This window comes from Cydia splendana, chromosome 5, assembly GCF_910591565.1.
Source record: "Cydia splendana chromosome 5, ilCydSple1.2, whole genome shotgun sequence".
Taxonomy (NCBI): domain Eukaryota; kingdom Metazoa; phylum Arthropoda; class Insecta; order Lepidoptera; family Tortricidae; genus Cydia; species Cydia splendana.
The window spans coordinates 16,532,396-16,559,659 of record NC_085964.1 but is presented as its reverse complement, the minus strand read 5'-3'; the positions used below and the strand labels follow the sequence as shown (position 1 = coordinate 16,559,659).

At 42.4% G+C, this 27,264-nt stretch overlaps 1 protein-coding gene across 1 annotated transcript; it reads right to left on the bottom strand.

Annotated features, from left to right (window-relative positions):
• Positions 1-1,922: 1,922 nt before the first annotated feature.
• Positions 1,923-27,178, bottom strand: LOC134790847 (protein eyes shut). Its single transcript, XM_063761817.1, has 17 exons — positions 26,864-27,178; positions 26,526-26,674; positions 21,119-21,349; positions 20,393-20,506; positions 19,935-20,103; positions 18,955-19,753; positions 18,548-18,861; positions 18,123-18,306; positions 7,614-7,765; positions 7,034-7,170; positions 6,110-6,355; positions 5,718-5,891; positions 5,321-5,534; positions 3,931-4,088; positions 3,303-3,503; positions 2,279-2,464; positions 1,923-2,059 (listed from the first exon to the last, which is right to left on the bottom strand). The coding sequence occupies exons 1-17, from the start codon at positions 26,992-26,994 to the stop codon at positions 1,923-1,925; spliced, it is 3,696 nt and encodes a 1,231-aa protein (XP_063617887.1). The 5' UTR covers positions 26,995-27,178.
• Between the last annotated feature and the right edge of the window lie 86 nt (positions 27,179-27,264).

Sequence of the window (27,264 nt, the reverse complement as noted above, 5' to 3'; positions counted from 1 at the left end):
TACAGTACCTACTTGCTCTGACGAGCTTGAGTCTGATAAAATAAATCAAAATGAAAAGCTTGCAATCACGCTAATAGATAATTAGAAAGAGTAGGTTTTAGAAGTTTCTATATGCGGCGAGTTTCCTGATCTAATGAAACATAGTAAAGTAATTCCTTTATTTAAATCTGGTAGCAGCTCTGACCCCACTAACTTTAGACCGATATCTGTGCTACCAACATTTAGCAAGATTTTTGAAAAATTAGTTCTTTCTCAATTAGTACGACATTTTAACATTAATAATTTGATGCATAATAAGCAGTTTGGTTTTACACGGGGTCGCTCAACAACCGATGCTGGTGTTGAGCTAATTAAGCATATTTTCGATGCCTGGGAGGAGTCACGAGATGCTTTAGGTGTCTTCTGTGATTTATCTAAGGCCTTCGACTGTGTTTGTCATGAAACATTAATCAGGAAACTTCATTATTACGGAGTTAGAGGATCGGCACTGAATTTACTTAAGTCCTACTTAAATGGTAGAATACAAAGGGTCGATGTGAATGGACAGCGATCACCTGGGTCATTGGTCTCTATGGGTGTACCACAGGGGTCAATATTGGGGCCTTTCCTGTTCCTTATCTACATAAATGACTTGCCATTCCTTGTTAAGACCCACCATGATATAGTATTGTTTGCAGACGACACCTCACTTATTTTCAAAGTCAAACGTCAGCAACAAGCTTACAATGATGTAAACAATGCTATTTCAAAAGTAGTAAATTGGTTCAATGTTAATAATTTACTGTTAAATGAGAAAAAGACTAAATGTATTAAGTTTGTCACTAGTAGTAACGTAAGGCATGTACAAACAAGTGTCATTGTGAAGGATGAGTTTTTCTTGGTATAACTTTAGATTCTAAACTCCAGTGGGGTCCCCATATTGCTACTCTTTCGAATAGACTGAGCTCTGCAGCTTTTGCAGTGAGCAAAATCCGTCAGTTAACTGATGTGAAAACAGCTCGATTAGTATATTTTAGTTACTTCCATAGCATTATGGCATATGGTATTTTACTGTGGGGCGGTGCTTCAGAGATAAATACCATTTTTGTTCTACAGAAGAGGGCTATTCGAGCAATATACAAAATTAACCATAGAGACTCACTTAGAGATAAATTTAAGGAAATTGACATAATGACAGTGCACTGTCAATACATTTATGAGAATATTCTGTATGTACATAAAAATATTGTAAATTTTAGGAAAAATTGTGAAATTCATAATATTAATACTAGAAATAAACATAAGCTCGCAGTGCCCTTCACTCGGCTCCATAAAATTAAAAAATCATTCATGGGTAATTGTGTAAGATTTTATAATAAACTTCCAAACCATATTACTGAATTATCTATTAATAAATTTAAGAATTATGTAAAGCGTAAACTTATTTCTAAAGCTTATTATACCACACAAGACTACATGAATGATATTACAACGTGGGATTAATTGTTATTCGAAATGATTATTTATTTATTAGGTATATTTGATTATTGATGAGGAAATGGATATTCCGATGTAATACTATCTACTTCTTTTAATTGTTACTTATGCTTTTTTTTGACATTTAGATTTTATTCTAGAAATTCTAGACTAGTCTTTTTTTATACAATCTTTTTAATGTTTGACGATCCTTTTGTGAAATTTTTAGTGTTAAATTTGATATGTAGAATAATCCAATTTTATTATGGAATAATACTAACATCAATAAATTGCTCTGATAATTAGATTAAGATTAATTACGATTCATAAGAACTTGTTGCTAGGCCTACATGAATAAAGTAAATTTTGTTTGTTGTTTGTTTGTTTATACTGATGAAGTAGAAAAAAACAAATTTAACAGAAGTTACCTACTTAACCACCTAATATTACACCGTCACTCATTATCATTATCTACCTAGAATATTTTGACTTTCGAGCGGCAGGAGAACGTTGTTGACATGGAGATTTCTAATGCAGCCGGTGAAGGGTTCAGGGGGGCCGGACATCACGTCGAAAGGCAGCGTCGCAAGGTCTTCTGCGCCCCCTATAAAATAAACAAGTTCAAGAGAAAAACATTGGATTTATTCTGGGTGGATTCGTGGTGTCTTTGCTAATTCGTAGTATACCAAGTAATACCAAGAAGTGGTCTCGAATCCGATGTGTTGCGGAATGAAGCAAAATTTACGTTCAATCAGCGTCACCACCGTCCCTGTGACGTCACAGACAGTCGATCCTATATTAAAGCTGGTCTACAGTAACTGACCGAGCAGCACGCTGGCCTGGTGCGCGGTGTGGGGGTAGGCGTGCGCCAGCAGCGGCTCGGTGGCGAGCGCGCCGTCGGCCCACACGTACAGGCGGCTGCCGTAGCGGCCCGCCTTCACCGAGTGCCACGCGTTCAGCGCCACCACCGTCCCACTGCGGACCAGTGACGTTACGCCGGATAGTCGATCTGCAAACAACAAAGCGGTTAGCTCAATGGACACGACCACATTCCCATGACCAATTGCCTCCCAGGCGATAACTCGTATAGTGGTTAACGTCTATGTATGATGAACCCTCGTGGACGTCAGCTGCCGCTCCGTTGGTGGATTGAGGAATGGCAGCCACCGAAACACGTAAAAAATTTTTCACCTCAGCAGCTCGAACAAGGGTACTTTGCTCCTTAAAAATAGTGAGCAAAATGCGATTTTGCTCACTGAGTGAGACAAAATGACATTCAAGTGACCTTTATAGTCAAATGTCATTTCAACATGCGGGGTCTAATACAAGTTCGATATACTTGGGTTCTATTATCTCTGTCCCTCTAGGTATGTTCTCACTGCTTAGGGTGAAAAATTTTGTGTACTACACGAGATCAAAGTTATTTACATCTCGTGCGCTTTTGAATCCCTTACTACGCTCAAGATTCTAAATTAGATTCACTCGCTACGCTCGTGAATCTATTATAGAATCTTTCGCTTGCACGGGACTCAAAATAAGCACTCGAAGAAATATCAAATTTTGATCTCTTGTTGTACAAATAACTATTGTCATCGCATCCCGTTTGATACTTGGTCAGATGATAGTTTAGATGCTGTTGTGAATAAAAAAAATCGTCAGCTGGTTGTATCGTGGTGGAAAAAACGTCAGCTGGTTACATGAACATGTAAAATAAGCCGCTTTATATAGAATCTTTATAAGAGAATCATATTTTATGTATCTACATACAATCAAGTACATCAAGCGATACATGTAAAAATCAGTACAAATATTTCTAAAGCGAAGTTGAGAATATGATTGTAGTAAACCTGTCCATCGATATTCCAGTAGTCCTCCCTGCAATGAGAGCGCGGTGTAGAAGTGAGGTGTCTCCACGAACGCAATGAGGCCCCGTTCCTGGTTCGGCTTGATCTCTGCTTCGAGAGCCAAGCTCACGCTGGAAACGGCTTGAGGCTTCAGCTTCACGTACGACCTGGTACCGGTGAAGTACACGTCCGTTGGGATGAGATCTGGAAGACATTGCAAAGAATTATACGCTAGAATAAACATTTTAAGACCCTGTGTACTATATTTTGTACATATTCCACAATCTATTTTGAATTTTCGTTATGTAACTAATAACTAAGGGAAGGGTCGGTACACGCCGATTGCACGTCAACTACAACGTTGGCGTGCAGTTCCCAAACAAGTTGCAGTCCGCCCGTATCGGCCCTAAGGATTCCAAATTCGAAAACGAAATAACTGCATCTGGGTCTCAGGAGGTTGGATGTGAAGTATTTTATAAATATTACTGGTAGGAATATTTTATATGACAAACTTTGACTTTGAACTTAGTTTCTAAACAGATGTTAGAAGGCATTTGCGGCAGCATCAGTCGCACTGCGCTTTCTCTGCTGTAAGCACGCACTTGGTGACGGATGTAGGGTTGAACCTTACCTTTATCACAGTACGTGCCGGTCTTCCCATACGGACAGTCGCACTCGGCCCGGTCTGCCGTGAACACGCACTTTCCTTGGCACTGGCTGACAGCGCGGTCGCAGGGGCTGCGAGACGACGCACATGTGGCACCGAACCAGCCTTCATTGCAGATGCACCTGTGCGGTTTAATTTAGAAGTAAAGTGTCGTATACCTAATATTTTTACAGGGTGTTTACAGGGTAGTAGGGCTACAAAAACTGAAGTTTCATGTACGTTGTACAATGACGCAGTGATAAATCAAATTTGACCTGCGACCTTCGAAGTAGGTAGGTTAGTCCTACATCACGCGATAATATATATCATCATTGTCTAAATTAATAGGACTATTAAAATAATGCTATTAAACCTATTTATTCATACCAGCAAACCTCATTCATAATAAGTAGCCGGGTCGGATGAATACACACGCCTGTCGGCCTGTTGCCAGACTTGGCAGTGCACTGTGCTACGCCGCACTAGCCCACGCCGCAGTATACCACCTTACCTGCGCCCATAGTCTGCCCAGAGAACTCCCAGCGCAGCCTTATCCTACCGACTGCGCCAATTAATGTTAGCTGGATAAAAGATCGAGAACCATAGCAGACTGGTTTACCTAAATGTTGCAATTACCGACATACTTCTACCATACATAACACATGTACGTAGCCGGCGAGTGAATACACAAGCCTCTGGCCCAAGCCGGGATACAGCGCTTTGTCGAGACCTTCCTAGATATTTACAGCCTTAAGGTAAGCGTCGGCAAGAGGCTGCCGCGACCCGGCAGCCGCTGCCCGGCAGTCGCCGCACTGCTTTATAGGGATTTGTATGACACACCGTCCGATGCAGGCGGCAGAGCGGCGCGGCCGGGGGGCGTGGCCTGTGCGCGACCTCGGCCGCGCCGCCGAGCCGCTCCCTTAGCGGTATGGCAGCGCTGCCCGTTCGTGTCGGTCGCAAAAATGGCGTCTTGCGAAGAAAACGACGAGTATTTAGTGGAGCCGTTTTATCAGGATCTGATAACTGCCTTCATCAGCTCTGGACGTATACAATGAATCGATTCTACTCCTCTTTGATGAAAGTAAAATCATCATTATTTCATCATTTTCTTCATCGTCCTGAAGCAGTTGCTCCACAAGTTTTCGTTTTCGTATATTTAAATTGTCAGACATCGTTATTTTAAATAATACGCAACCGAATCGCACAACTGCTAGCGCTGACTCCTGTGTGACTACTGCACGTGGCAGTCGGCAGTCGCTGCCCGGTCGCGCCTATCCGAATGCTTACGGCAGCGCTGCCCAGCTGTCACGTTCGGTGGCGGTGGTCGGTCGCGGCCGCCGGGCCGCGGCAGCGTCTTGCCGAATGCTATCTTTACCCGTATGTAGCCGGCGAGTGGATGCACACGCCCCGTGGCGCGTTGCACGACTTGGCGGTGCACTGCGCCACGCCGCACTGCCCCACGCCGCGGCCGCCCAGCGCCTTGCCCACGCCCACGGCCTGGCCAGAGACCTCCCAGATGCAGCCGCGCCAGCCGCCGTGCAGTGGTAAGTCGTGGGGGAGGTTGCGGAAGCCCGGGGAGGGGTGGCCACCTAAAAAAAATCGTAATTCCCGGTTTCATATCAGACAATTTGTTGTCAAATATTCTGTGCAAGTAATAGAATCCAGCGTCCCGTACTTGAACCTAATTCAACCTGTACAAATGTCATTTTATGTGCGTTCAAATAAGTATTTTGGTACTGAAGGAAGTTAAGTAGGTAGTACACATCACTCACCGATGTACACGTACGGCTGCACAGTCATCTTCGCGTCATGCGCGGGCGCGTTGCCCGTGGCGTTGTGGCGGCCGTCCACGCTGAGGCCGGCGGCGCGCCCGCGGCGCCACACGCGGACCACGTGTCCGCCGCGCCGCGGGCTCAGAGCGCGCGCCGTGAATACACGCCGTGGCCCTGGTGGATACAACGTGTCTTCTTAAGTTCCCACTTACTTCGAAATACTAAGTCGGGTGTAGTTTCATTTGAAGAAAAAGTTGACATAAACGTAAAAGTTAATAGTGTCAGAAAACTGAGCCACACTGAATAAACTTAATCAATTTAGTACCTAAGAAATATTCTTTATTAGTAAATAATTAACCTGATGATTTGAAAGTTAGAAAAAAAATACAAACCACCTCCCATATTCCAAGTCAACATAACATATCCCTTCACAAACGTCAGCGCCAAGTGGTGACTATGCGCGTCATGCCTTCCCCCCTGTCCCACAAACGCGAGCACCGCTATCTGTTCCATGTCCGTCGTTTGGAACCGCAGGCGCAGGTCGAAACGCTCCGAGCTCGCCTGCGCCAGCGGGTAGATGAGGTAAGATGATATCTCGCTGCTGATTGGAGCCAGCGACGGACGGGTTATTTCAACATCTGAAAACATTTTTGTTTAATAAGTCTTATCAGAAATTCAGTTATAAACAGACAATATCTCGCCAGTCTACATTAAATGATTCAAGCTATGGGGTATGATAGAACTGAGACTGAAAACATGGAATGGAGGTAAGTATAAAAGATTTGATAATGTACCTAGTTAAATATGAGAAAAAGTTATATATTTACGATTCTATACCAGTAAATATCCTTGCAGAGTAGAGTCTTGACAGTTAAGTATAAAAAGAAGATACCAATTTAAGGCGTTTGGCGTTGGCTCTAGGCCTCTTGCATTTAGGATTTCATTATCACCCAGATTATCTTGAAGGCCATATATCAGCTCGGCCTGACATTGACTATACAATCAACCAGAAGTGGCCTCCAATTGTCTCTAACCAATAGATTGCTAGATTAAATAAACAGTGACTCTTTAAATGCTGCACCGGGGATAAGGTTCACCAAAGCTTAGTAGGTAGGTATATAAAAAGAAGGTAAGTAAGTAAGTAAGTAATCAAGCATAAAATTAAAAATTAAATGAAAAAAAAATATTGAATTAGTTTATTTTGCAAATAACTGCAATAAATAAAACAAAAAACAAATACAACATTAAAAATATCTATGTAAAAAACGTCTGTCTGACTTCAGTTGGTATATGTAGGTAGTATAGGAAGTACTGACTGTATTCGCAGAAGATGCCGTGCTTCCCGTAGGGGCAGAGGCAGAGGAAGCCGCTGCCGGGGTGCGGCACGCAGCTCCCGCCCGAGCGGCACGGGTTGTGCGCGCACACCGACATCTCGCAGTGCGGGCCCAGCCACCTTTAACAACAATAATTTAATATATTTCATAGGTTTACAGGTTACAATGTGTTCCGTTCTACGTCCGAGATCTTGATTGAGAGCGTAACACCTCCGGTGACCGATAGATGTCGCTAGCGTCTATGTAGTCGCTCCGCCCCACGCAGTGACGTAGTTCCGCTTCCCCTCCCTGCAAACAGTTACTCCCTTCCTGCGACTCGCCGCCGCCATGTCATTGTTTCGTCGACCGTCTTGACCGATGATCCGCAAAATTTATTTGCGTACATTTTTGCATCATGGTGCTTTATAAGTAATTTCCGATCCAAAGCTTGTTCGATTAAATAGCGAGATATAGCCAGAGATCGCTATTATTAGTCTTTTGGCGGTCTCGCAATCGAACAGTGCTTTTCTCGGTCACATCACTTCTGTATTTGCCGAAACCGGATAGGATACTTAGAACTTACCCATTGGCACAGGAGCAAGTGTAGCCCTCGCCCTGGTCGCTGCAGGAGCCTCCGTTCAGACACGGCCCGGACAAACACGCCAAGGAAGAACACTCGGTCACATCGCTCGCTTCCATTGCTTCGCCGAATACTTCGCGCTTCTCACCGTTGACCTGCATTAGAAATGAATCAAGGTGTGAAGATTAGTAGAAAGAAAAATCTGGGGACTTATTGAAAATAGATTCTATTGAGGAGCATACTTTGTTGCCAAAGTACAGATAGTTGTTATTCTTATTGTCTATAATAGCCACGCGAGCGTCCTGCAGCTGCTCATTGAAATACATTCCGCTAAATACACCATCAAGTCCCATACATGCTTACGAAGGGCATCATGTCGTTGGCGTGGAACATGTTGCCAAAGTACATGATGTTGCTGTCGAGCGCCGCCACGCGGCCGTCCTGCCCGCCGCTCATTGAACTAATTTCGTTAAATACACCATCATATCCCAGATGCATCCTACAAAGGGCATGGTGTCGTTGCCGTGGGGCATGTTGCCAAAGTACAGCATTGTGTTGTTGTCGAGTTCTGTCACGCGGGCGACCTGCCCGCTGCTCATTGAACTAATTCCGTTAAACACACCATCTGTAGGCGACAGTTCCTTATTTCATGTATAATTTAAGTTTAGGTATAATCATGCTCATTTAAAATATGTAAACTTATTTCTAGTATTAAGAAAGCCAAAGATTTCTTTATAATGTAAACTAAAGTATCAAAAATCCCTGGCTACTCATTATGTTATTGTATTAGTCGTAATTTTAATTAATAAGGTTTATTTCGTGCATACTAACTCCATCTATTGAGCCTAACACACTTAATTGTGAATATTTAAAATAAAGTCACAGAGGGCGCTGGCGTGTATACTTAACCTAAAATATATTGCGAATTTACCGTTACCTATCTGCTCACCACGCGACACGCGAGCACTCTCTTATATTTTCACTTCAAAATCCTAGTTTTTATCCATCTTCCACCTGCGTATCCTACAATAAGCTGGTCTTCAAACCGGATCTCATGTGAACAGTGCCAATTAATGTTTACTACGCCACCAAAGATGGTAATAACTCGACGGCAAAAGGAAATGGCCGAAGCGAAGGCGAACTCGGAACCGCCGCCTACAGCCGACGTGTTACCTGGTACTTCCAACTCCAAAAAAGAAGTTAAGACCGCAGCACCTTCGGTTGCAAGCAGTAGAAGATCTACAGCATCCTCCATAGCAAGGCGTAAACAGCTGGAGTTGCAAGCAGCCGAGGAAAAGGCTCGAATCCAGATGGAGTTGATCGATAAACGCCTGGAAGCTGACCTTGCCGCCGCCGAGGCCGAGGATGAAGAAAAGTCAGACGTTGCTAGTTTAAGTGAAGTGAATCAAGATCTAGTGTCGGACTGGTTGACCCAGCAACATCATGCTAACGAGTACCGCCCACCTGTGCCCCCCGAGCCGGTCGCGCAAGTTTCCGATCGTGCAGCACCAGCACAGCATGTGGACACCGCTAGCAGCATCATGGAGTTGGCGAACGCCCTAAAGGACATGATGGGCCAATCATCGTCGCATCGCGAGGAACGTCTACTCAGCCGTTTGGCCACTCCGCGCGACCTACCTATATTTAGCGGAGACAGTCTAGAATGGCTGCATTTTAAAAATGCCTACGATGAATCATTAGCGTCGTGCAAATACTCAGAATACGAAACTCTGTCCAGACTTCGACGAGCACTGCGAGGCGAAGCCAAAGAAGCTGTCACCGACCTACTGATTGGCAATACCTCGTCCAAGGATATCATGGATGCTCTCGAACTTAAATATGGACGAGCAGAGACCATTATTTGCAACATAACTGCACAATTACGTAAGTTGCACCCATTACCTACGCATTATCAGCAAGATTTAGTTAACTTTGCTACAAAAGTAAACAACTGCGTTGCAACTATACGTGCATTAAAACAAAGTGATCATTTACGCAATCCCGAGCTTGCGTCCGCTATCACAAGCAAATTACCGAGCACACTTTTGGGAAAGTGGACTGAATATGCTTACGAAAAGATCCTAGCAGGAGAATCCAAACTAGAATTGCTGGCGCAATTTCTGAAGAAAGAAGCCAACATGACCCTGGTCACCGGAGCTGTGCAGCCGCGAGAAGTCAAAAAGCCAGCGCCGACCGAGCCCCATTTGAAACGCGACAAAAACGAAGACAAAAGTCGTTATACGCACCACGTACTTGCTACTAGTACACGAACTAATCATATTACGTGCTCATTTTGTAAGAAAGGCGTACATTCACTCCCAGACTGTCGCGTATTTAAACGTGCGATGCGCAGAGATAAATGGAAATTTGTTAAAACACAAAGATTGTGTTTTAAATGTTTAACCGCACGCCACGATATAAACACCTGTGATGCACCTGACTGTGACACAGAGGAATGCGGACTAAAACATCACCGCTTACTTCATTGGAAACAAGCTACATCTTCTACGAGTACATTATCATCGGACCCCGCGACTCCCGTGAGTAACGAGCAACCGAGCACGCCGCTCCCGCCGGACCCGCCGCTTGCTCAACCGCGCCGCGCTGCCAGTGATGCTGCCGATGCTACGATCGCTCACGTCGCGACGCCTAACGATGTGACGGACGACTCGAATGAGAACGTGTTATTAAAAGTAGTTCCAGTGAAATTGTATGGACCCCGTGGTGAAATACAGACTTATGCGTTACTTGACGATTGTGCTGCCGTTTCCGTGTTGGACTCTGATCTAGCCGATGAACTTGGTCTACAAAGTGAGCGTCCGAGTGCCGTAAGATTCGTAGACGCGTTCGGCCTTGAAGTGTATCAATCTGACGCGCCCAAAGTTCGCGCCAAAATATCTGGACAGGACAATACCTTTTACGATATAAGTTTACGTAAGAGTTCTAAGTTAAAATTACCACCGCAAAATTTATCCGCCATTAATCAAATTTCATGCAACAAGTTATCTAAAATAAAAAATGTTGTTTGTAAAAAACGTGTAGTGCCTCGCTTGCTTATAGGTGAAGATAATTATTATTTGATGGCACCGCTCGAGATCATTCATGGTGGCAAAAATGCTCCATATGGAACCCGCTGTCGGCTGGGATGGTGCATCCACGGCTACTGCAGTCGCGCTCACTCCTCCGCGTCTCAGGTAAGTCACAGTGTTTGCCATCTCGCTCACTCTTATGATGGGATCGACAGTACTACTGATCTTGATACCAGTGCACTTAATGACCTAATTAAGCAATCGTATTGCCTAGACTCCATAGGAGTTTCGACCTTATGTCGCGAGAATAAGGCACATCTGCGTGCTATACAGATTTTAGACGAAACTGCACGTTTGATTGATAACCGATGGGAAGTAGGTTTGCCATTTAAACAGGATAATTTTACTATGCCCGATACTTATAACTATGCATTATCTCGCATGCAATCTTTGTTGCGTAAATTCGATTATGACCCTATTTACGCGAATAGATATGCTCAGGAAATAAATAAGTTACTATCCGAGGGGTATGCGCGTGAGTTACAGGAAAACGAGCTCTCAGTCAATCATGTATGGTATATTTCACATTTTGGCGTACAAAATGTAAATAAACCCGGTAAATTAAGATTGGTCTTTGATTCAAGCGCACGCGCTAGGAATAACATGTGTTTGAATGATTATCTATTGACCGGGCCTGATTTATATAACTCGCTTTTAGGTATAATGTTGAGATTACGCGAGAAGGAGTTCATCATTATTGGTGATATTAAGGACATGTTTTTACGTATTAAAATTCGTCCAGAAGATCAACATGTCTTTCGATTTCTATGGCAGGCGTCAGCTACTGATCCGATTAAAACATATGTGATGCAAAGCCTTATTTTCGGTGCAAATTGCGCGCCTTTTATCGCGCAACATATAAAAAATAAAAATGCACTTAAATACGAAGACCAGTATCCCGAAGCTGTTCAAGTGATTATAAACTCGCATTACATGGACGATTGTTATTATTCTACAGATAGTGAGGAAAATGCTATTCAATTAATTAAAGATATTACGTACATACATAGCATGGGCGGCTTCGAGATACGTGGTTGGTCTAGCAACAGCAAAACGGTTTTGAATGCGTTACCGGCCACAGCGCTGGCTCAATCAGCTGTTCAGTTCAAGGACGGAGCTACGAATATGACTGAGCGCGCTCTCGGTTTAATGTGGCATCCTGCTGACGACACCTTTAGCGTAAAAGTGTCGACTGGGCAGATCTCGCCCGAGATTTCAAATGGAAGCGTTCCGCCTACAAAGGCTAAAATGCTAAGCATTATTATGTCAATTTATGACTTACATGGTTTTCTCACTCCGTTTGTTATAAAAGCTAAAATTTTATTTCAAGACGTACATCGAAGCGGAGTCGACTGGAAGTGCCACATCCGGCCTGAAGAACATACTCGTTGGAAGGTTTGGCTCGACGAGTTGAAACAGCTGGAGTCGCTGCGTATACCGCGCTGGTACCTGCGGGCCGGCGCCTGGACGCCGTGCTATGACTCACCGTCTACGTCTACGTCTTGCGAGAAGATAATGGATATACAGATGCACATTTTTTGTGACGCATCTATTAAAGCCTACGCTACGGTAATATATTGGCGTTTTACGCGTGCTGATGGTTTCGTACTCGTTTGTTTGGCTGCTAGTAAAAGCCGCGTAAGTCCTTTACGTCCAATTTCGGTCCCAAGACTCGAATTGCAAGGATGTCTTCTTGGGACACGGTTGGCAAAGACTATTGCCACTGAGCAAAAGAATCTGGTGCCCAGTAAGCGATATTTTTGGACAGATTCCAGTACTGTCTTACAATGGATAAGAAGTGACCCCAGGAGCTACAAGCCTTACGTTGCTCATAGGCTTGGGGAGATCGATGAGCTGACTAAGGTCAATGAATGGCATTACGTGCCATCTCGTTTGAACATAGCTGACATTGCTACCAAGACGGATAGTCCTCCGCTGAAGTACAGTGACGCGTGGTTTCAAGGTCCAGCATTCCTGCGTCAACCCGAAGATCAGTGGCCAAAAGACTTGAGGAATGCGAAGATCGTCGACGAGGCTACCTGTGAAAAAAGAAGTGTTAATGTGGTTAGTACACTTGAAATACACTCACCTGTACCCGATGAAGGACGCTTCTCCAACTGGATCCGACTTGTACGCACTGCTGCAAGAGTTTTATGTTTTATAAAAATATGTAGACAAAAGTGTCATGAAAGAAAATTAAATCAAAGAAGAAAGAAGAATGAAAAGAATAAAGACACATTACAGCTCGATTCTGCAATGATGAAGAGGGCAGAAAAACACATAATAAAAAAGTGTCAAAGTGATACCTTTGCTGCCGAGATTGCCTGTGTTACGCAAGGCAAACCACTGCCGTCAAACAGTCGTCTACTAAAAGTGACTCCATATTTAGACGACGATGGAATCCTTCGTGTTGGCGGTCGCATAGATCAAACTGCAGGGGTAGAACTGTCAACTACACGTCCACCGATCTTGGATGGAAAACACAGAACCACTCGGTTGTTAGTTGAATACTACCACCGACGTGCCATGCACGTGGCGAATGAACATGTTGTCAATGAATTACGCCAGTCGTATTGGATCGTGAATCTGCGTCCGACTGTACGCAGCGTCGCCGCGCAGTGTTTGTTTTGCCGCTACCGACGCGCTCGGCCGCAGCCTCAGAGAATGGGTGATTTACCTGCCGCGCGCTTACAGTACAGTCGGTTCAGGCGGAGTATGTCACTTTCTTAGGACGTCACATTCTGAGGATGTCACATTCTGAGTTCGTCACTTTCTGAGTACGTCACTTTCTGAGAACGCCACTTTCTGAGGACGTCACTTTCTGAGTTCGTCACTTTCTGAGTACGTCACTTTCTGAGAACGCCACTTTCTGAGTACGTCACTTTCTGAGTACGTCACTTTCTGAGAACGCCACTTTCTGAGTACGTTACTTTCTGAGGACGTCACTTTCTGAGAACGCCACTTTCTGAGGACGTCACTTTCTGAGTACGTCGCGTTTTTTAGCATAGGTACGATTTAACAGTATAATATACCTGCACGAAAAATGTATACTGCCAGCAACCAGATTAGCTGTTCGACATACGGTCGCTTTTATATCTTACATACCAATACCAATCTCTGTTTGCCTTACGCCCGACTGGTAGAGAATTCCATTTGGCAAAACGTCCTATGTTTCGTGCAATAAAGTGAAAATAGAGAAATAAATAATATAAAAACAATCTAATTATGTTTAAATCATTATTTAATTCAGAATACTTAGAAACTACAAGCACCAAAACATTTAGCCACAGATTGGAGTTAGGCCGGCAACAGCTTCGATTCAATACACATAAATGTTTCGCACAGTAGGAACCATGATTTTATCATTCGCCGCTGTGATTAGCTGGTGAAGGTATCACGGCAAGCTCGCTGACACCAGTAGAAGGTCATTCCCACATATTTACATTTAAACGGACTGCCGCTCCTTTCGTGACAACATATTCTTCAACATACCGCGTCTTCTGTCATGTCTCCATAAACTCACGTCTTTTTTTCAGATGATGGTGTAAATTTTGGATATCTGCGTATAAAAATCAGCTCTTGCAGTTTTGGTTCAGACAATATTTCTTCTCGTGTCACCTGTGGAGAATAGGCGTCAAAGGATTTTTTCTTCATATCGGCAACGGCATATTCAGAATATATGTTCAGCCATCAATCACTTCTGCGTATGGATCACTCCCATACTCTCATAGTTCTCATGTTCTGCATATATTTAATGTAATTTATTTGTTTGTTTTCTTCCTATATAGGTTACACGATGAATTTTTAAATTAATATTACATTGTACTTTTAGCCTGACAATAAAAATCTATCATGTCGCCGATTTGACATCGCTGATTTTTTTCTATTTAAAATCCGAAACTACAAAAAGGTTATAAAGTTTGTCAAAGGACTGTCTCATTTCAAAAGTAGACAGAGATAAACATACTATCTTTGTCTTACACTAGTACTAGCACCCAAAAGAAAAGGATGAGTGTAGTTTTTATTGTTATTATTTAATGACAAATTTGTTTGGCCACTTACAGTCCGTTAACTCTCAGAATGAACTTCGTTTTTCGGGTAAAATCGGACGTATTCGCGTAATAGAAAATGACAGCGTCGTACTGATTTAGTTGCAACTTGCAATCCAACACTCAAAACTATACAGGTTGGTCTATACCACGACGTCCAAAATTTTTTTTAGATTCCTTAATTCAATTATAGAATATGTATGTTAGCCGGTTTTTCGTAGTTTACGGGTTATGAATTTTTGAACTTTTAACTTTTGTTAAGAAATTCCGGGCCGAACCAATTAATTTATTTAAAAAAACTATTGAACTTTTTTAAATGTTTCTTTTTATAACATAATTCTTTACAAACGACGCAGTTGCTAAAAAAATCAGCATCCTCACTTGGCTGCGAGTTGGAAAAAAAAAGTCAAAGTTTTACGTTCAAGCAGGTCAAGTTTAGATTTTACCTAATTAAAAAAAAACAAGCGAGTTCAACGACTTTTGGTTATTTTAGAAACTGCTAGTCCTTAAGCTTTTTTTAAAGGTTAAAAAAAAGTGACAATAGTCATAATTTGACAGAGTCATCGGTCAAAGGAATCGAGGTGGAAAGTTCCCAAATTAGTAATCTGATAGCCCACGTAGTGAAGAATCTAAAAAAAAAACAACGGGTTGCACTCCGGGAGTGCCGGCAGAAGTGAAAACTCAATGACATTGTAACAGTTTTTCGATCAGGCCACGTGTCCGTCTTACGTCTTACGAATCTTACGGTCACGTGACCTGTCGCGAGTTTAACATTTTTTCCCCATCACAAAAAGTGGACAGCGCCGCTAAAGAAGTTTTCACTTAAAATTTTGGACATCGAGGTTTGTACCACCCTGTATAGAGTAGTTAATACCACCATAACTAGTAGGTAAATATTTAAATTCATATTAAAATATGTGACTTTTAAGTACTGTGTAATTATTTACAAATTAAATTTAAAATTTTTGTTTTAATTTATTTTTTTATGTTAAAGTAAATTTTAATTAAAACTAGAGATAAAATAAAAAACACAAACTATAAAAAATATACTTACCTACAATAAAATATGTGACTGTTATTATTACCACTCTGTATAATTTCAGCCAGAAGTTGTAAATGACGGTGTGACGTTCTGCTTTCAAATTCTGATTCTATTTTATTTAGATTATGACAAAAAGTCAAATCGCAATATAGTCATCAACCAAATATTAAGCATAACGTCATTAAATTAGGGCTTGTTTTACATTGAGACAATAGGTATCCCTAACTTTTGGCGAATGAGTAAGAAAGCAGAACAGCAGTATCACCTTCGCGTGTTACCGCCGATACCCGATGTATCTTTCTAAAATCCGAAGGTCATTCTGAGAGTTAACGGACTGTAAATAATATATTGAGCTAGCTTCGACCCGCTACCTTCATCTGCTTGGAAATATGATGATGATGATGATATCGTACCTATGCTAAAAAACGTGACGTACTCAGAAAGTGACGTCCTCAGAAAGTGGCGCTCTCAGAAAGTGACGTCCTCAGAAAGTGACGTACTCAGAAAGTGGCGTTCTCAGAAAGTGACGTACTCAGAAAGTGACGAACTCAGAAAGTGACGTACTCAGAAAGTGACGAACTCAGAAAGTGACGTCCTCAGAAAGTGGTGTTCTCATAAAGTGACGTACTCAGAAAGTGACGAACTCAGAATGTGACGTCCTCAGAATGTGACGTCCTAAGAAAGTGACATGCTCCGCCTGAACCGTACAGTCGAAGGCCATTTTCATACACAGGAGTTGACTTTTTCGGCCCTATGGAGACGACCATTGGTCGAGGAAGACAGAAAAGATATGGCATGCTCTTTACATGTCTCACCGTGCGAGCCATTCACATCGAGATCACAGAATCACTGAGTACGGACTCTGCAATTATGGCGCTCATACGTATGTCTGCTCGCCGTGGCACTCCGCTGGTTCTATTTTCAGATAATGGTACAAATCTGCGAGGAGCCGACAACGAGCTGAAGATGAGTCTTCAGCAACTGAACGTAGACAAACTGCGTGAAGATGGAGCCGTCCGTGGGATTGAATGGCGATTTATCCCTCCCGGAGCCCCCGAAATGGGCGGCGCATGGGAGCGCATGGTCCGCACAGTTAAGACGGCGCTCAAGGTCGTCATGAAGGAGCGCGCACCACATCCTGAAACCCTATCCACGTTGATGGCAGAAGTGGAGGCTCTCGTAAACAGCCGTCCTATCACACACGTGTCGACGGATCCCGGTTACCCCGAAGCGTTAACGCCTAACCATTTTTTAATTGGTAGTTCATCTACTGGAGCTCCTATAGGTAAGTACGACGATTCTGACCTTTGCCTTCGCAAAAGGTGGCGCGTAGCTCAACGACTTACAGATATGTTTTGGGCTAGGTGGATTAAAGAATACTTACCTACACTTCTCCCTCGTCAAAAATGGACTAGGGAATCTAGATCGTTAAAAGTAGGAGATTATGTAGTACTGGTCGATCCCAATTTAGAGCGCGGCTCCTGGCGACATGGTGTAGTGAGCGCGGCGCACGCTGGCCGTGACGGCCGTATTCGAGTGGTAGATGTGCGCACACGCTCAGGTCAGCTGCGCAGACCTGCCACACGCGTCGCATTACTGTCCCCAGTTGATGGCTAGTGCTTATCAGCACTAAGGGGCGGGGATGTAGGCGACAGTTCCTTATTTCATGTATAATTTAAGTTTAGGTATAATCATGCTCATTTAAAATATGTAAACTTATTTCTAGTATTAAGAAAGCCAAAGATTTCTTTATAATGTAAACTAAAGTATCAAAAATCCCTGGCTACTCATTATGTTATTGTATTAGTCGTAATTTTAATTAATAAGGTTTATTTCGTGCATACTAACTCCATCTATTGAGCCTAACACACTTAATTGTGAATATTTAAAATAAAGTCACAGAGGGCGCTGGCGTGTATACTTAACCTAAAATATATTGCGAATTTACCGTTACCTATCTGCTCACCACGCGACACGCGAGCACTCTCTTATATTTTCACTTCAAAATCCTAGTTTTTATCCATCTTCCACCTGCGTATCCTACACCATCAAATCCCAGATGTATCCTACAAAGGGCATGGTGTCGTTGCCGTGGGGCATGTTACCAAAGTACAGCATTGTGTTGTTGTCGAGTTCTGTCACGCGGGCGACCTGCCCGCTGCTCATTGAACTAATTCCGTTAAACACACCATCAAATCCCAGATGTATCCTAAAAAGGACATGGTGCCGTTGCTGTGCGGCATGTTGCCAAAGTACAGCATAGTGTTGTTGTCGAGCCCCACCACGCGGGCGTCCTGCCCGCTGCTCATTGGACTAATTCCGTTATACACACCATCAAATCCCAGATGCATCCTATAAAAGGCATGGTGTCGTTGCCGTGGGGCATGTTGCCAAAGTACAGCATTGTGTTGTTGTCGAGTCCCACCACGCGGGCGACCTGCCCGCCGCTCATTGCCACCGTGTCGTTGAGGCGGAGCGTGGCGTTACAGTGTTGTGCTGCGGGAAACAGGTCCAGCCTGAAACGCAGGTAAAACCAAATAATAGTAACAGTTTTGAGAGGAAAGCTAGCTAGTTGAGTTGGAAAAACCTAAGCCAACTGAAGTTGTCCGGTTATTTTTGAAGTTTGACTTCAAGGCGGAAGAATGATCATTAGGCCAGTTCACGACTGGAAACCTATATAGACCAAACCTGAAATAATGATAAATGCTAAATTGAGATCCATCTTAGTGCGACAATATATACATATAGAAAACTTGCCTGGCTTCAATCTTCATAGGGTATCCCTTATTGACGTACGTTTTCAGCTCACTGAGAAGCATAGTCTGATAACCGCAGGAGAACTTAAACTTCAGAAGCCCAGAGTTCATATACAGCTGAACGTATACCCCCTTCGCCATATCTACATGCATGAGTTGCCCATCTGTTATCAGAGTCTTGGAGTTGAACTCTATGCTTATAGATGTAGTATTTCGTAGCTTATGAGCAACGAAGGAATTTCCACTGAAGGCTGCTGAAGTTATTGAGATCTTTTCTTCGCAAAACCTTCCGCCGTAGTTGAAGGGACAGTGACACTGAAATGGAACAGAATATAAAAATCATTTTATAAGCATGATCCAGTATTAACATTTACAAGACGGACACTTTCATAAGTACAAAATTCATACCCGAATTCCTTGAGGAGTGTTTACACAAATTCCTTGATTGATGCAGATAGATTCGCTGCACTCTGATTGTACAGTCGTATATGCAAACGTGCTATTGTCAAAGAATGTAGTAATTTCCATCGGTTCGGTAGTAGCTGAAGACGTAGCCAACTCTGTCACGGGGTGTTCAGTTGGAGTGTCAGTGAATATCTTTACAGTGGTCGTATCCATTTCTGGCACAGTTGTCACTTCTACAACTTCTGTTACTCTGGATTCCGTCGTCATGGTTTCAGTAGTAGTAGCAAGATCTGTTATTACTTTTGTAGTTCTTTCAGTACTTGTAACTGTTGTAATAAATTCAGTTGGTTCCTTATCCGTTGTTTCAGCAGTAGTACCCTCTGTTTTGGAGTCCTCATATTCTATGGTTTGTTTGATCTCTGTGGCTGATGTAACATAAACGTCTGTTTCAGTTGGGGTGTATGTGTCATCAATATCAAGAGTAGTTTCTGTTGTGTCTTGGGTTGTAACTTCTTCAGTTCCAGTATCTACGCTTTCAATAGTAGTGGTTATATCAGGTAACACAGTTGTCGTAGTACTATAATCCCATATTGTAGATGCATCAGAATCAGTAGTAGTATCGGTTTGGACATCAGTAGTTGTGATATACGTGGATTGGGGTATTGGAGTTGGGCTGACATATTCGCAGTCTAAGGTATCATTGTCAAGGATTAGACATTCGCAGAAGGACCCAGTGAGACGGGGTGGGCAGGAACAAGTGAAATTGTCAATGCCATCAATACAGGTGCCTCCGTTCATACATCTGAAAAACGTTTTATGTGCAACAATGGTACCTACAATTTGATAGGAATAGTGGAAGTAAAAGTTTCATTCATTGGCATACAAAATTGACTGACTCTTGAACAATTAGATAGCTATTTGCAAAATTACTAAGTACCGGTCCTAAACAAAAAATCTTTAAGTAGGTATATAGGTATATATACCTGGGCCCGAGTTCGCATTCGTCATACTGCAGTTCACATCGTTCCCCGTGGTAATCCGGAACGCAGTAGCAGACCCTGAAGCCGTCCTCGACAACGCATAGCGCGTTGTTGCTGCACGAATTGTCATCGCAGAATTCTATTTGAGTTTCGCAACTTTTACCGGTGAATCCTGGAGTTAACAAAAAAATTTATATAGTGCAGCAGAATCGATGAATTAAAAATAACATAGGCACGGAAGGTACCTATGGCGACTATTTAGGGATCAACGAAATAAATATTGAATTGAATATTAAAAGAGAAGACGAATATCTTGCGGGGAAGAGAGAAAAACGCTTTTCATATTAAACATGATTAGCCGTCGGAGAAGCATGTCATAATCCCGAAACATTTATTTTTTTACGCTACCTATACCTACCTACACTACCTATGTAGAAACGTGTTAAAACGATTGCTCTTACCGTAAGCGCAGGCGCACATGTAGTCTGCGTGAACGTCGATGCATATGCCGCCGTTCTGGCACGGGTTAGATTCGCACTCGTCGATCTGAAACTCGCATCTCGGTCCCGCCCAACCTGACAAATTAGAATAATAAATTACTTATTGGAAAACTACAAAACGCTGCGAAGCTAAACCCGACATTGGAAATGCGCAAGAGCGGCAAATGCGACAAGACCGTCTGTCGTTTTCAGTCTCTATACTTATAATATGTGACGTTCCAAGGGAAAAGGTACCTATGGCGGCTGGCGCTAACGTCGCATAGTACCGCAATAATATGGGAGCGGCGTTAATAATAGCGCAAGCGCCAACCGCCATAAGGTACCTTTACCCGTGGGACGTCACATATAAGGAATCCCTTATGCTCTGGTTTCCAAGGATAGCGGTGCCGTCATATAGCGGCCAGGGGCGTATTTACCCTAGGGTCATCCGGGCCATGGCCCGGGGCGCCAACCCCCAGGAGCGGCATGGGGCGACATATGCCGCCCCTAGCGGATTGCATTTTGTTTTTCTTTCTTGACTTCTGGGGCGGCGAAACGTATTGGCCCGGGGCGCCAAATTTCAAAATACGCCCCTGCATAGCGGCCGTCTCCATACAAATACGACGACATCCATATTTAGCCGTATTATTTAGTATGGAGACGGCCGCTATTAGACGGCACCGCTATCCTAGGAAAACCGATCTTTACCGGCAGTGCAGGTACAGTAGAACTTAAACCCGGGCCCCTCTCTGCAATGGCCGCCGTTGTAGCAGCGCGCCTCGTCGCTGGAGTTGCACACGGCCACATCCAGCTCGCAGTGCTCGCCGGCGAAGCCCGGGCCGCACGCGCACAGGTACCCGCCGTCCAGGTCGATGCAGGTGCCGTTGTTAAGGCAAGGGTTGGATTCGCATTCGTTGAAGTTGGTCTCGCAATTGTCGCCTGCAAAATAAATGTGGGTGTTCTCGTTTTTAGTGTGATAATGAGATTTTTTTACCAATCGTTGCAGGTCAAGTTTGGGGAACATATTGCAGTATTTAATACAATAGTTACGGCGACCTCGGTACGAGTAATTAAGGAGAGGCAGGTTAGTTAACCTGCCTCGAGAGTTAAAACTCGAGCTCGAGTAGGGTTGCCATACGTCCGGATTTGTCCGGACATGTCAGGATTTTTGACCCTTTGTCCGGATTGCGGCCGGACTTGGCAAGTGTCCGGATTTTTAGGAATAACCTTATAAAAAAAATGTTTACGTGATATATTTATTACAAAGTTTACACACCCCTACGCCAAATCTCTGTTACAATAAATGCCCGGATTTTTAGGGTGATGTCAGGATTTTTATCAGGACATTTAATTCTTCCATATGGCAACCCTAAGCTCGAGGCTAATAAATATATGGAGCATCCTACCGCAAAAATCGAATATAAAAATTACGTTTTCTGCGTCGCTATTGCTCAAATACAAGAATGACAGAGAGGCAGATAACGAAATTTCGATTATCGATTTTCGCGGCAGACCCTCAGAAATGACGAAGTGGGGACATTTACTTAATACATGAGTTTCTCCATAATCTCCATCCATCTACATAGGTAGACTATATACCTTAATGTGTAAAATTAGATTTGGTACTTATATTGACATGCATGTAAACTAGGTAAATGGCTAATTGCCTTTTTACCCCAAATATCAGTATCAGTATCCATGCAAGTATATAGGTAACTGAAAATTTTAATCACATTTACTTCTGATTGGAATGGTGCAACCGCTAGCAACGAACGATTAATTTTATTATTGGGTGATTGATTACTTTTCCTTTATGCCAATGGTACGATGTCCCCGATCTGACCCAATCGATCAGTTCTGACACAATTGCGTGACTAGATATAATTAGGTAGGTATATCTAATATATCTACTATATAAGTACTAACTGATAATGTCCTTCCAGGTTTCGAGTTCATTTTAGATCGGAGTTTATATGCACACAGTTTATAGCGGGGCATAATTGTTAGTAAAATTCTATAGGTGATGGGCCCAGCAGGCCAGCATGCACAATGAAGCTCCAATCAGTACGATAAAATTGCGAATTTGATAAAATCAAGCAATCATATTTTTGAAATTTACACAAAACGGATTGGCTGCCAGCAGCTATGTTTATAGATAGACCAACACTCATCCCAGGGCCCGTAGCCAAATTACATTCGCTCCTTATCGATTCGATCTCTACGATCGCGAGCGACTGGTCGATAATGTTTATAATAACCTAGCCAAGAGGCAATCTTTTTAGTTAACGCTCATTCTACGCGCCAAGTCGGTAAAAATTAATTTTTGTCTGTGGTTCTCGTTCAAAACCGTCAAGAAACATCATCTGTCAGCTGTCAAGAGTATCAAGTGAACAGCGAATCTAATTTTGGAGAAAATAATTGTTTTATCGGTAAGCAAATTAAATATTTTGGTATTTGTTTAACTTAGTTTATCACAATTTCGTGATAAAATAACTCTATATAGTGTAATATTTGAAGAGTGCGTTGTTAATTGCATATAATTTTGACCTAAAGTTTAACAATTTCAGACAGCCGTCGTCCCCGCAGCCCCAACCACGGCGGCGACGCAGCCAGAGCGGGCAAGAGCGGCTCCGCGGGCTCTTCTTCCACGCTGAGAAGTTCTCGCCAAGTTGGCACGTACAGTCAGAGCTGCCGCTGCAATGACGCCTTCATGGCAGTTACCAGTGCTAAGGACGTGCACTGCTGGCTTACTTGACCAGAAGAGACAATACTTTAAGCGTTAGTATTGATTCAAACCGTGAAGTGATATTGTGGACAGGTTTGCCCAAATCAGTGTAACCTCAGTGAACTCATTTACTTCATAGACTTCAAACATTTTCGAAATTATCAAAAGTCAAGCGGACATTGAATACATAGATGTTATGCATTAGATTTATCTATTAAGATCGCCGAGGACAGGAACACTTGGAAAAGCATGGTACATCGCGCAGGAAACTCTTCAAACTAGACACGACCTTCAGCAATGAAGACGCCGACTAAGAAGATGCATTAGATAAGATAAAAGCTGCCTGTGAAACCAAAACTAATAAATCATAGTGTTACTTAATATTATTTTTTTATTACCTACCTGTCTTTGATTTTTGTTTACTCAGTAATAGAAATACCTAAGTGAGTGAGGCGTTGAAAATGAATTAAACACATCTTTATTATTTATAGTCAATGGAAATTTGGGAAGGTAATCTCACCCGCTAAGCTACTGGCTGTTCATATTTAACCTTTTGTATGCTCCTGTCAAAAATTTGTAATTTATATATCAATCATAATTGAATAAAATAAAATAAATAAATAAATATTGGGGACATCTTACACAGATCAACCTAGCCCCAAACTAACCAAAGCTTGTACTATGGGTGCTAGGCGACGATACACATACTTATATAGACAAATACAAACTTATATACATAGAAAACACCCATGACTCAGGAACAAATATTAGTGTTCATCACACAAATAAATGCCCTTACTGGGATTCGAACCCAGGACCATCGGCTTAGCAGGCAGGGTCACTACCCACTAGGCCAGACCGGTCGTTTTACAAAGACAACTTTTAAAAATTATTGCATTTTTTAAAGTTGAATATAGGTAAGTACATGGGAGCAGATCTGCTCCTAAGCATACCATAAGTTAAGGTGGTAACCACCATAAATAAATGCCATAAATAAATGAAACAATGATTGGGTTAAAAAGTTAAATTATATTTATTTTATTGAAAATCTATTAATGAAAGATGCAGCAGGTATTTTTTTCCAGCAGCATGAAATCAGTAGCCAAGCATTCTTTTCTTGTTTGTACATATATTATGTACAGTGTTTTAAAATAGTAAAACAACACTCAATATATTTTTGTGGTTGTACATGTGACATAGTTTCTTCCCTTGACCCTGGCTTTGGAGCACCATAAAGTATTGGTTCATATGCCAAGGCTGCAATGAATATCCAAGTCACCTGAAACAAAATGAATGCTTAGTTTTTCAACAAACTCTGTAACATTTGGTTATAATACTTATTCTCTACCAGTCATATGACAAAAAAAAAACTAAATGTTTTGTGTAAGTACATGTTATGATTATTTTTATATAGGGTGTAAGTACAGTCAGCTGCAGAGAAAAGGTACCACCACTACATAGAAGTTTGTATGCAGGGGTGGGACCTTTTCTCTGCAGCTGACTGTATCTGCGCCTGCCAAAAGAAGTCATATACAATGTTTCATAATATGAAAAAGTTTCATTAATATGGTTGATAATGTATATGTATGACAACAGCCCGTCTGGCCTAGTTGGTAGTGACTAGTGACCCTGCCGGTTAAGCTGATAATCCTGAGTTTGAATCCCCGGTAAGGAAATTTGTTTGTGTAATGAGCACAGATATTTTGTACCTGAGTCATGGGTGTTGTCTATGTATTTAAGTATAGTTTGTCAAAGGACTGTCTCATTTCAAACAAAGACAGAGAGAATCATACTAGCTTTGTCATATACCAGTACTAGCACCCAAAAGATAAGTATGAGTATAGTTTTCCTGGTTCTTACTGACTGACAAATTGGTTTGACCATCTATATATAGTTATCTAAGTACCCTAAGTACCCACAACACAAGTCTTCTTGAGCTTACTGTAGAGCCCGACTAGAAATTGTAGAAATTAAAAAGTAGCAACACTGTAGTCTCATCCCTTTCAAATCAATTTAAGAAAATGGGATGACACTACAATATTGCTAGTTGTTAGTGACCTTGCCTATGAAGGTGATGGTTTTGCTTCCCGGGAAGGGCATTTATTTGTGTGAAGAACTTTTGTTCCCGAGTCTTTATCTATATTTGTATAGCCTTTACCTATATACCTTTGCCTTTACACATTCAATTCACTTTCCTATTGAAAAACAAGTGCTTGCCATTGCGCATATGGGTACCAAATTTAATCTACACCGTTCATCGGTTTATATTTGATGACGTAACAGGAACACATTAGTTATTTTAGCATTAATAACATATTTTATATACTTATTAGTAGGTATAGTAGGGATAAGTTATTGACTCACTCTTACCTTTGTAGGGACATTGTTTCGTGTTGCATTAGTGGGTGCATAATCCATTTTTCCATGACACTGTCACTATAGATAGGTATATTCAGCGCCTCGGTCACATTGGATCCTTTGGGTGAAATGCTGCGTACGGCCCACAATCCTTTGATCGTAGCATACATGATAAGATCACCAGCTAAGGGCAGTCCTTTCCTAAGCAGTTTCAAGTTTCAATAGAGGCGATTTTTCAGACGGCGCCTGCGTCTAAGCGACACTTCCGCGTTGTTCGCCGCCCACAATAATGTTGAAGTAGGTATGCTTTTTATTACAAATTCTAATTTACAAACACTATTATTCGGTATTTTCTTGTGCTTCGGTAAGTTATCTGCAAGGGGATAGCTCGCGCTAGATATCGACACCTAGGAGGCGATAACGATTTGATTTCGCTTGTCAAAAGTGTCACTTGGCTAGACAATGTATGGCAGATATCGAATTTTGGTAACGAATGTTTTGCGTTTCGTTACAACATTGCAACTTGGCTAACATTTTTGTATTCGTTAATATTTTTCGACAGACTCATCTACGGTACCTGTCATTCCCATACATTTTTTATCGATTCGTTAGCGATATCTTTTTTCGAAATGCGTTTCGGCTAGGCCCCCACAGTGGCACTTAACGCCCATGTGTATCTATTCACGCAGCATCAGGTGATACTTACCAATGAAACCGTCTGGGCACGAACAGTTGTAAGAGGCTATGCCGTCGAGGCATGTCCCACCGTTCTGGCACGGCGCTGACCAGCACCCGTCCTAGTTAGTCTGGCACTGGACGCCCGTGTATTGTGTACCTACTCACGCAGCGTGAGGTGAGGAGATACTTACCGATGAAGCCGTCTGGGCACGAACAGTTGTAAGAGGCTATGCCGTCGAGGCATGTCCCACCGTTCTGGCACGGCGCTGACCAGCACTCGTCCTAGTTAGTCTAGCACTGGACGCCCGTGTATTGTGTACCTACTCACGCAGCGTGAGGTGAGGAGATACTTACCGATGAAGCCGTCTGGGCACGAACAGTTGTAAGAGGCTATGCCGTCGAGGCATGTCCCACCGTTCTGGCACGGCGCTGACCAGCACTCGTCCCAGTTAGTCTGGCACTGGACGCCCGTGTATCCATCCACACAGTAGCATGAATATGTACTGAATAAAAAAATAGGTAGGTACAATTCATTTTACTTAATCATTAGGGTTATTAAGTAGTAACGCATATTTTAATGACAACGAAAAGTACAAAGCTGTTTGGATTCGTCGACAGATTTATTAGGTACTTGTGTTTTAATTTTCTTAAGTAATAAAATATGTTTAGAACCACTTTATAGGTATATTCACCTGTTAACATCATCGATGCAAATGCCATGCAAGCACGGATTTCCAAGGCAGGCGATACCACCAGTCACCAAATGAGTAGAAAATACAACGAGGGTCACCACTTGCACTGCCCTACTTACAATTCCAAACATAATGCCTTTGTTACTTTAACAGGGCATTGTCTAAAAGTTTTCACCGAACACACAACTTGCACAAAAAGTAAAAACGTATAATGATGTCATATAGTAGTAGCACTTTTATATTTAAAAAAACATTTAATAAATAACGAGAAAACCTCGTTGCCTCGTGCTGCGGGTGTGGTAGAGTTGTTTCCATAGCGACCGGTAAACATACAATAGAGATGCCTTCACCTCTTTTATTGACAAAATTTCGACGTCACGGATGATAAAATGTCGAGGACT

Bases quoted from the DNA above. Each gene is read 5' to 3' on its own strand.
- LOC134790847 (XM_063761817.1), bottom strand. From the start codon at position 26,994: ATGTTTGGAATTGTAAGTAGGGCAGTGCAAGTGGTGACCCTCGTTGTA. The intron at 21,350-26,525 runs GTAAGTATCTCC...TTTATTTTGCAG, and splicing joins GTGCCCAGACGGCTTCATCG to GCGACAATTGCGAGACCAAC. The intron at 18,862-18,954 runs GTATGAATTTTG...GTTCCATTTCAG, and splicing joins ACACTCCTCAAGGAATTCGG to TGTCACTGTCCCTTCAACTA.